The following is a 10,957-nucleotide window of genomic DNA, read 5'->3' as shown; positions in this document are numbered from 1 at the left end:
AACATGCTCTGCAGTCCAACCCTATATGCTACACTGCCTCGTCATACTCTACTCATGAGACCAAGCCGCACTCATATCACAGTTTCTTACAAACTTGCAGGAGAACACTATGTTCCAGTGTTTTTTAAGGGCACTCAGCAGTAAATTTTCCACTCCCCCAAGCTTGCTTATAGTGGTTATGTCTGACTAGTCTCTTATCTCTTCACTGCCCTGCAGGGTTCTGTGTTTATGAATCTCGTCTTTTTAAACTATGCCGTTGAGTTCGACTTTTATTACAAGAGAACATGACTATCTGTATTATTTTGGAACTAGCGAATTACAACATCCTACCACCACATCTATTTCATAAGGGCCATCCGTTTTACTTGTATGATAGGCAGGAAGGACTGATCTGAATTTTAAAGCCAACTGTAGGTGAACAATTAACACCATTAAAACTCTGTTGTTACACTCTACATGCACACAGAAATATATATATATTGCTAAGATAATCGTCTTCGTTAGGACCACTTATACTAGTGTGAATAGATCGGATGTGGATAGGCTTGACGTAACTCTCCCTTTACCGCGTTGCATAGCGTACCTCAGATAATATGTAAATACAACATAAGCCAATAACATCCAATTTGATGTTAATAGACATCAAAAACAAAAATCTTAGTTGCAGTCCTATTCAGGACCCATTCTATACTAGTACACCTTTTGAGATTCCTTAATAAATCAGGGATCCAACCATGGATACGGTTAGCGCTGATTTCATGTAAAAACACTGCGATATACTTATGTCTTATCTCAAATCTCACTCTGTGAGGACCTAGTGTAATATGAGCACTGATTCTCACAAAATCAAAACATTAACTCTGAAGTCAACATACATGTCAAACAAGTCGACCAAACGTGCAATCTACCAAAGATCCAAACCATATATCCAGATCTTACTTTGTGAGAACAAACAATCAAAACTATCCATCCTATATAAAGCGAATCTACCTGCAAAAGTAACACTGTATATTATGAGCGCTACATGTTCCTGACATGGGAGCTTATAAATGATAATGTTGTGCAAATGGATAGACAAGGTGGAAATATAGCAATTAGAGCAGACACCCCCATTAACTGAAAGGAGTTAGTTGGTGGCGAGGGCGGTGACACCACGACACTACCTTCTCAGTTCCTGCTATCGCTTCTGGCTGGACCTGTTCTTGCGTCACTTTTGCAACTTGCCCCTGCCGGCGCCCTCTTCACCTCTAGTGCCCGTACGCATACGCACGGACTCTAGCTTCACACCCACACCAAGGGGCTCAGGTAGTGCAGCTATCCAGGATCTTGGTCACATTCCACATTCGAACCCGACAGCTCGTGGCCCAAACACGAACTGCGTTTCGTGTTCTTGTCAGTGCGCTAGTGTCCAGCAACGCATGGAGGCGCTTAACACCACAATGGAGCACCAGGCCAGTACATCAGAGTGAGGACGTTTTAGAGCGAGACCGATGATACAGGAGCGGGCATCTCGACAAAACCAGCACAGACCGCTACCTCCGCTCACCTTTGTGCAAAAAAGCACTAAGGGAAAAAGGGGTCCACTGAACATAGCCATCAAAACTAACCAGAGCCCTGTGTCAACTAACGCTATGACCCCAGCAGGCCACAACTGCATGTGTAGCTTGCGTCACCAATATTTTGCTGTACGTGTTCTCTGTGTTATAAACGCAGGCCAGAACTCCAATCGAGCGGAGTGGTATGCAGGGGTCCCGACGTCCACAGGTGGGTTGTGTCTCTAGCGAGGGGGTCATTTGAATGCCCAACGAATAGCCGGTACTTCCCTCCTTGCCTCCCACACAGCACCCGTATGGCATGTGCCAAGAGGACACACCAGATTTGGCAAACGCCACTGGCGCCCTGTGCTCTTCAACCAAGATGAAAGCTGTGGTTCACACTGAGTTCACTGTATGTTCACATTCTGTGAGCACATAGCACATAGGTGACAACCGTAGACAGAAGTCTGGAGACCGCCGTGAACGTTCTGCTGCCTGACAGCATCCGTCTCAGGTCGCTAAGTGTGTGTTTTGTTGCTCACCCACACCCTCCCTACCCCTACCAACCTGACCGTTTGGGCGTGATTTTCCTGTGCTCTCACGCATTGGCTGATGGGCCCGAGTCACGGAGTGGCATTTCGTCTGTACGGTGGCCGTCACAGCCCTGTTCCACTGGATCTGTGCGTGCCTGTCCGAACTGATCCCTTAGCCATTTTGCGCCACCTGGCGCATGTAGATCCACCATATGCTTTACCGAGAATGAGATTCTCTAAGTCCGCCTCTTCGTGAAAGGACCATATTTGCTGAACACATGCACATTTGTGCGCTGCTGGGCATGGTTTTCTATATCTTCTACTTTTTGCTGATTGGCCTTTTCCTGACGCAATGGAGAACTCCTCACTTCGCAATACAACGGCGGATAGGTAGCGGTCCTTGTTATTAGTTTCTGCTGCTGTCGTGTACCTCGCTGATAAGCCCGTGCGCTACGGCCTCCTCCACGGCAGGCGAGACTCGATGATGTACTGTCCTGTCTCCTTGGATACGCCTCCAGCTACTGGACACTAGCTGACGAGACACACAAGAGCAACTCTTCCAACAGCTCTCGCATTGATAGTGCCATCCTTGGTATGGAAGCTTGCCACTACCTGTAGCCATTTGTGTTGTAGGATTCTCACGCTCTCATGACGTACCACTGAGAGTGAAGCACACGCGCCAGCATTCAAAAAGTGAACCAAAACTATCAAGCCAGGATAGCATAGGAACTGGAAATAGTCTTGGTCACCACCTGCAGAACCACCCGTTGATTGGGAGGGAGGAAAAGTAAAAATGTATCTATAGCAATAAAATGCACATAATAAAATATTACACAACCATAAAAATAAAAAAAACTAATATTCAAAATAATGATTATGCAACAAAGCATGTGGAACTGTTTATTGTCAAATCCAGTGTTGTCCTCAGCTAAACCAGAAGCTGTTTTGTAGTCAACACTGTAAGCATGTAATCATATATCTCTGGATATACATAGAAATTTATTGTCAATCAGTGTTGCTTCCTAAGTGGACAGTTTGATTTCACAGAAGTGTGATTGACTTGGAGTTACATTGTGTTGTTTAAGTGTTCCCTTTATTTTTTTGAGCAGTGTATATAATGCTCAAATATTCATGTTTCAGGGGAGATCTATGCACAGCAAGTTAGTTTTCAATTAGGCCATTCTTAGAATATTTTTAAACGTTGTTGCAATTACATGGCTACTGTTTAATAGAGGGGATTCCCAGCTTTCCAACGGTGCAGATGTATTTAGGCTATCTACAGTGTCGGTGGAAAGGTGACAACGACATGAATGCTTAGTTAGCAGTTATCCTGCTAGGTAACTATAGCTACAAGTAATGTTTTGAATTGGCCATCTAGTTAATCTATTTGTCATTTTGTTTATACCTGCTGCTGAAATGTCTCGCTCTCTCTCAAGCAACGGCCCACTCGCACTGGTACACACGCAGCACACACAGACACGCACTGAATGGTCATTCCGATAATGGCTGATATMTAGATTTTTAAGTGATTGATAATATTTAAAAGTGTGCCTTCATGAAATACATTAACAAAAATTATTAAACTAATTTCCATGACTTTACAAACCCTCATTTAACAACTAGGAACCCTCATTTAACAACTATGCATCGTATGCATTCAAATTGGCGCATTTTAAATCTGCACAATCTCAAATAGCCTACGGTCACGCAAAGATTCACAGACTGGCGGCAAATAAACTTGAACAAAGCGGAATCAGGAAATGAATGGCCACTCTGCATTGCTATTCAATGCAGATACCGCCTATATTCTGCTTTGATCAACTTTTTTGGCCTCGGTGTGTGAATCTGGATCTGTCACGACTTCCGCCGAAGTTGGCTCCCCTGCCTGTTCGGGCGGTGCTCGGCGGTCGTCGTCACCGGCCTACTAGCCGCCACCGATCCCTTTTTCMTTGTCTGTTTGTTTTGTCTTATTAGTTGCACCTGTGTCTATTTGTGTGCTTGATGGGCTTCCTTATTTAAAGTACGTTTACCCGCCCTTGTTTTGTGCGGGATTATTCTTGTGTTACGTGTGTGCGTTATTTAGGTGTGTTCGTGGTCTAGACCTGGTACCCTGTGTTTTGGGTGGTCCATTTATTTCCGCGCCCTGTGTTGTGGGCTTGCTTTTGTGTCGTATTAAAGTGCACTTTTCCCRTTGGAACTCTGCGCCTGATTCTTCCCACACACCTAGTCCCGCGTGACAGGATCAGCGATAGGCTACTTTGTTTTGTAGAGGAGCTGGAACGCAATTCCCCKAAAATTAGAAGCTCCGGACCAAATCAAGCACTGAATGTAACACCATAGAGTGGTCAATCCACTGGCGGACAGAAGAGGCAATTGCCTCACACCATCAAGGGCCCTCATGAGCAGGGCATAACATGTTTTCCCCATGATTATTATTTTTATTTTTTTAGAGCTTTCTTATATCGCTCAGATATAGGACAGACACTTCAAAACATACTTCCTTTTTACTAAATGTTTGACTATCTGTTTTTACATGTATGCATCTGTTATTCAATGCGTGTCTATAGGCTAATAGCAGTAAGGCCAAATMTAATGTTTCATGTACTGAACAAAATTATAAAAGCAACATGCAACAATTTCATTGATTTTACTGAGTTACAGCTCATGGGAGTAAATGAGTCAATTGAAATGAATTCATTAGGCCCTAATCTATGGATTTCACATGACTGGGAATACAGATATGCATCTGTTGGTCACAGATACCTTTAAAAAAAAAAATGGGCCTCGCAATGGGCTTCAGGATCTCTTGACAGTATTTTTGTGCATTCAAATTGCCATCGATAAAATGTAATTGTGTTCGTTGTCTGTAGTTTATGCCTGCCAATACCATAACCCCACTGCCYTCATTGACACCAGCAAACCGCTCACCCACTCGACGCCATACACATGGTCTGCGGTGGTGAGGCCGGTTGGATGCACTGCCAAATAATCTAAAACGATGTTGGAAGTGGCTTAAGGTAGAGAAATGAAAATTATCTGGCAACAGCTCTGGTGGACATTTCTGCAGTCAGAATGCCAATAGCACTCTCCCTCAAAACTTGAGACATCTGTGGCATTGTGTTGTGTAACAAAACTACACATTTTAGAGTGGCCTTTTATTGTCTTCAGCACAAGGTGCACCTGTGTAGTGGTCATGCTGTTTAGTCAGCTTCTTGATATGCCACACCTGTCAGGTGGATGGATTATCTTGACAGAGGAGAAATGCTCACGAAGAGGGATGTAAACAAATATGAGCACAACATTTGAGAGAAATAAACTTTTTGTTCATATGGAACATTTCTGGGATATTTTATTTCAGCTCATGAAACATGGGACCAACACTTTARATGTTGCGTTTATATTTTAGRWTTTTTTTTTATACCTACAGGGGTCCTAAAATTATAAATCAAATAGCTAAATGATCCTTGCTATGACTATTAAACTAACAATTCCATGTTAGCTTAATAGAAACCCAACCCTGGGCCCATAGACTATTTAGTAGAAGACAGGTGCTGCTGATAATACTGCCATCGTCTTCGAGGCAGAGGACATGTATGTGTAGCCCATGTATCTGATACTATGTAGCAATAAAGATTATGGCATTTCATACTCTTTTTGGCTAGACAGCATCAGATACATGGGCTACATATAGTAAGACAGATGGGCGCTGTTTTGCTCACTTGGATGCTTTCTCCAGATAGTTTCAGTCACTTGCGAATTGAAGAAAAGTTGGCAGGTGTACAGTGCACTGTTCAGATGCTGGAATTATTTTAGAATGAACGTGCGAAGGTAACCTACTTTTTTAAGTGATTTGTTTGACAATCAGATGAAAACATCATGACTGGTTGTGTTCATGGCACATTAAAAGGTAATACATTTCTACAGTTAAATTACGTCTTTACCATAAATCCATAAAAAGACTGGCCTCTTCCTGGGGCCTCCAAATCACTAAGTCGGCCCTGGATCAATTTAAATATTCATAGACTGAGATAGATGGTTATAATAGTGTTATTTGAACAGAGGAGGCGTTTAAAAGGCCATGTGAGGAGAGGGATAGAACACAAAGGACCCACAGATCTTTTCTTAGACAAATGTGAAAATGAAATCCATTTGCAGGCATCAGAGTTAATTGAGAAAGTTGATCATCTCTAGATTGTAAATCGTGTCTAGTTCACCCCTTTAGGAATGTTATGATGTGCATGTGTGTGGTGTGTGTGTTGTGTGTGTGTTCTTCTGTTCAACATCTCTGTTTTATGTCGCTTGTCTCTGCTATTTTCTGTAAACACAGCGAGCCATTAAGGAGGATTATGGATAATCTGAAATTAAACAGTCTGTATAAGCAGATCAGTATTAAGAGAGATTTGAGGTACTCAACTGTATGGACTCAATATACAGTAGCAATCAGTGTTTTGATAAACCATGTAAGGCTCAGGCAATGACCAAGTGACCTTAATCTGAGAGAGAGAAGAGGAGAGAGTCAGAGAAAGAGGATGAGTGAGGGACAGCCATAATAGGATAGATGTTATCAGGAGGACTGAGAATAAATGCTTTGAAAGAATGTGGAGACAATGGCCAGGAAAGCATAACGGTGCCAACCCACTTCTCCTATGCCTTCAACTGGGCTGTCAGTCAGATCCAGCCGGTCCATCCAACCCAATGACACCCTAGAGGGAGTAGCGTCCTCACTGTCAGACCAACAGTAATGTTATTCTAACTAACACTTTACTAGACAAACAGTTACATGGACACCAGCGAGGTTCACTGTCCATTGAAGTAGCTTAAAATCAATGTGGATTTCAATATTAATGTGAAATTGTATTAATCTCAGAGGACATACGATGTACAGTCTCAAAAGTTTTGAGAATGACACAAATATTAATTTTTCACAAGTTTGCTGCCTCAGTTTGTATGAATGCAATTTGCATATACTCCAGAATGTTATGAAGAGGGATCAGATGAATTGCAATTAATTGCAAAGTTCCTCTTTGCCATGCAAATTAACTGAATCCCCAAAAACACAACAACATTTCCACTGCATTTCAGCCCTGCCACAAAAGACCAGCTGACATCATGTCAGTGATTCTCTCATTAACAAGGTGTGAGTGTTGACGAGGACAAGGCTGGAGATCACTCTGTTCATGCTGATTGAGTTTGAATAACAGACTGGAAGCTTCAAAAAGGAGGGTGTGCTGTGAATCATTGTTCTTCCTCTGTCAACCATTGTTACCTGCAAGGAAACATGTCCGTCATCATTGCTTTGCACAAAAAGGGCTTCACAGGCAAGGATATCTTCTAGTAAGATTCACCTAAATCAACCATTATCGGATCATCAAGAACTTCAAGGAGAGGGTTCAATTGTTGTGAAGAAGGCTTCAGGGCGCCCAAGAAAGTCCAGCAAGCGCCAGGACCGTCTCCTAAAGTTGATTCAGCTGCGGATCGGGGCACCACCAGTACAGAACTTGCTCAGGAATGGCAGTAGGCAGGTGTGAGTGCATCTGCACGCACAGTGAGGCGAAGACTTTTGGAGGATGGCCTGGTGTCAAGAAGGGCAACAAAGACGCCACTTATCTCCAGGAAAAACCTCAGGACAACTTATTATTCTGCAAAAGGTACAGGGATTGGACTGCTGAGGACTGGGGTAAAGTAATTTTCTCTGATAAATCCCCTTTCCGATTGTTTGGGGCATCTGGAAAAAAGCTTGTCCGGAGAAGACAAGGTGAGCGCTACCATCAGTCCTGTGTCYTGCCAACAGTAAAGCATCCTGAGACCATTCATGTGTGGGGTTGCTTCTCAGCCAAGGGAGTGGGCTCACTCACAATTTTATAAATAAAGAATGGTACCAACACATCCTCCGAGAGCAACTTCTCCCAACCATCCAGGAACAGTTTTGGTGACAAACAATGCCTTTTCCAGCATGATGGAGCACCTTGCCATAAGGAAAAAGTGATAACTAAGTGGCTCGGTGAACAAAACATCGATATTTTGGGTCCATGGTCAGGAAACTCCCCAGACCTTAATCCCATTGAGAACTTGTGGTCAATCCTCAAGAGGCGGGTGGACAAACAAAAACCCACAAATTCTGACAAACTCCAAGCATTGATTATGCAAGAATGGGCTGCCATCAGTCAGGATGTGGTCCAGAAGTTAATTGACAGCATGCCAGGGCGGATTGCAGAGGTCTTGAAAAAGAAGGGTCAACATTGCAAATATTGACACTTTGCATCAACTTCATGTAATTGTCAATAAAAGCCTTTGACACTTATGAAATGCTTGTAATTATACTTCAATATTCCATAGTAACATCTGACAAAAATATCTAAAGACACTGAAGCAACAAACTTCGTGGAAATTAATATTTGTGTCATTCTCAAAACTTTTGGCCACGACTGTATATGTACAGTATGTCCTGATTGTATCATCAACCTGTATACTGGAGCTGCCTTCTTGGTCAAGTCTCCCTACAAAAAGAGATTCAGTGTCTCAATAGGACTTCTCAGTCTAAAGAAAAGTTGAATGAAAAGAATAGACTGTGCCATGYCGTAATCCAAAGGAAAATGTTTTATTCATTGGGCACCTCTCTCTCTCTTTTACACACTCCCCTTCTTGTCCATCGCTCTCTCTCTCGCTCTTTCTTCTCATCTCTGTCTGTCTCTCTTCCTCCAGTAGTATCAGATTAAATCGGTGTTGAACCCAGTGACTTCACCGTCTGTTACGTCAGCTGTTTCCTCTGTCTGTATGTCCCTCCCCCACCCCATCCGCCCCTAATTTGGTTAGGGGAGAACAGACATTGATTAGGATAAGGTGGGCAGTGCTACTGTACGGTCCTGCTTTTATAATTGGACATGATTAAAATCAACGCTAGCAGCCGGAAAAGGCTCTGCCATCATGATAACGATGAGCTGTACTGTATGTCTGAGGAAGGAATGACCTTGGTATGGTTCTGTGGCTCTATAATAACCATGGACCTGGGGTAGTCATGACAACCTTAGACACCCTGATAGAGAATATGGATTTGATTGGTCTGACTGGACCATTCTGTCCTCCATTGTAGGCCTATATGAGCTCTCAACCAGAAAGACTGTCAAACAGTTTCACCCATAGGCCTATGAGAGACTGGGTGGGGTTGGGGTACTTCTATCTGATGATGTCAAGGCTTATTGTACATGGGAAATGGACCACTAACACAAACCAGTCATGCCCTACAAAATAAAGAATATTATCTCAAAGTGAACAAACATTTTATTAACATTTTGTCTCTCCAAMTTGGAAAAGCCCAAACAACTGACAGCCCTCTCAAATTGTATTTTATCCCCTTTCCATCATTGTAAATTATGCACGCCCCAATCTTCTCAATACTCCTTTGCACCACCTCTCACACACCAATGGAAAACTCTGTCCGCATCTACACACCCCGCTGGAATAAATCGAATTGATATATCGATCCAATATATGAAGGAAAACATGTCATATGGCTCTTGCGCATAGCAGGCTACATGAATAGATGTGATTGTCTTGAACGCAAGTTTCCTATATGCGAGGCAAAAGGGGCAAGTCACCATTATATTGAACGCAAGTTTCTCACATATGCGAGGCAAAAGGGGCAAGTCACCATTATATTGAACGCAAGTTTCCTATATGCGAGGCAAAAGGGGCAAGTCACCATTATATTGAACGCAAGTTTCTCACATATGCGAGGCAAAAGGGGCAAGTCACCATTGCAGTTTGACAGACTTTGACAATGGAATAATAGGTTGAGTTCAGACAATCATGCGAGAGCAGCTTTAACGCGACCTGCAGACGCAGACACGCCCGGTGGTGAGAAAGAAATCCTGTCCCGACAGTCAGAGAACCCTGTTAAACCGATATTCCTAGACAATTGCACACCGCAATTACACACACCGGCTCACACAGACCCACACACACATACATTTATCAAATAGTTTTTAATTGTGGAGTTACAATACTTTAACAAATGGTAGCAATCACACACCCAATTAACTCTGCATATTGTATGAAATAATATTGCAATATGCCTACATAGTCTCCAAATAATATGGTAGCCTAATAGGGTGAATGTGACTGGGTGATTATCCATTCTTTGTAGTAGGTTTTAGTTGTGTTGATTAATTTGAAACAAGTCTTTACTATTCTATAGACAGTCATTCAATACATTTATCCAAACCATTGTAGTTGTATTACTGAGGATGTAAGGTTTTATTATTAGGTTTAAAAAGGAAGCCACTTTTTGTGATGAAACAAAAGCTCAAAGCATAGCGGTCTCATCTCGCGCTATATCCTAATCTAATGTATCAAATCCAACCTGACAATTTTTTAAAAATATTAAACTGCAACAGTTAGACTACAATAGAAGTTCATAATTAGGATGATGAATGTATAGGTTCTTACCTTGGCGCCAATCTGGTTACCGCACTGGCCGGCTTGGATATGCACGATTTCCCTCATCTTGACTGGTAGAAATTTTGAGACACAAAGAGACAGTGCACCATGAAGACCCAACCGAACTAGTATGGACAATGGTTTTGGTCATCTGGACAGGAGAATTCTGCCATCAGCACAAACAATGATGTAATTTTCGTACGGTAATGAGGAAACTTTCAAAATAAAAGGCGGTTTTCAAAACATTGCAATGTGGATAACTAATTCAAAAGATAATGCATTTTTTTCACTGGACACTTCTATTGTGATATCAAGAAAATGCAATGAGTAATTTATGAAAACAAATACAAAATATGATTTAATAAATTTTTAAAATAAATACAGTATATATATACCAATAATGAAAAAATACAATGTTGACATTGGTATGTTGAGAATATTGGGCTGTAGAGA

General features: G+C 42.1%; 1 protein-coding gene across 4 annotated transcripts in view; it reads right to left on the bottom strand.

The window, feature by feature from the left end:
- Positions 1–10,673, bottom strand: part of LOC111964961 (tubulin beta chain) — a 21,706-nt gene extending 11,033 nt beyond the window's left edge. For 2 of the 4 annotated variants that reach the window (XM_023988858.3, XM_070443932.1), the window contains exon 1: positions 10,514–10,671. In XM_023988858.3, the coding sequence (XP_023844626.1) occupies positions 10,514–10,570 (57 nt within the window). In that variant the 5' untranslated portion in view covers positions 10,571–10,671. Of the gene's footprint in view, positions 1–10,513 lie in introns of all 4 variants that reach the window. The other 2 variants (XM_070443931.1, XM_023988857.3) reach the window with 2 other exon arrangements.
- Positions 10,674–10,957: the final 284 nt, after the last annotated feature.

This window comes from Salvelinus sp. IW2-2015, linkage group LG6.1, assembly GCF_002910315.2.
Source record: "Salvelinus sp. IW2-2015 linkage group LG6.1, ASM291031v2, whole genome shotgun sequence".
Classification (NCBI taxonomy): domain Eukaryota; kingdom Metazoa; phylum Chordata; class Actinopteri; order Salmoniformes; family Salmonidae; genus Salvelinus; species Salvelinus sp. IW2-2015.
Note: the sequence above shows the minus strand (reverse complement) of the source record. Positions and strands in the feature narration are given on the sequence as shown.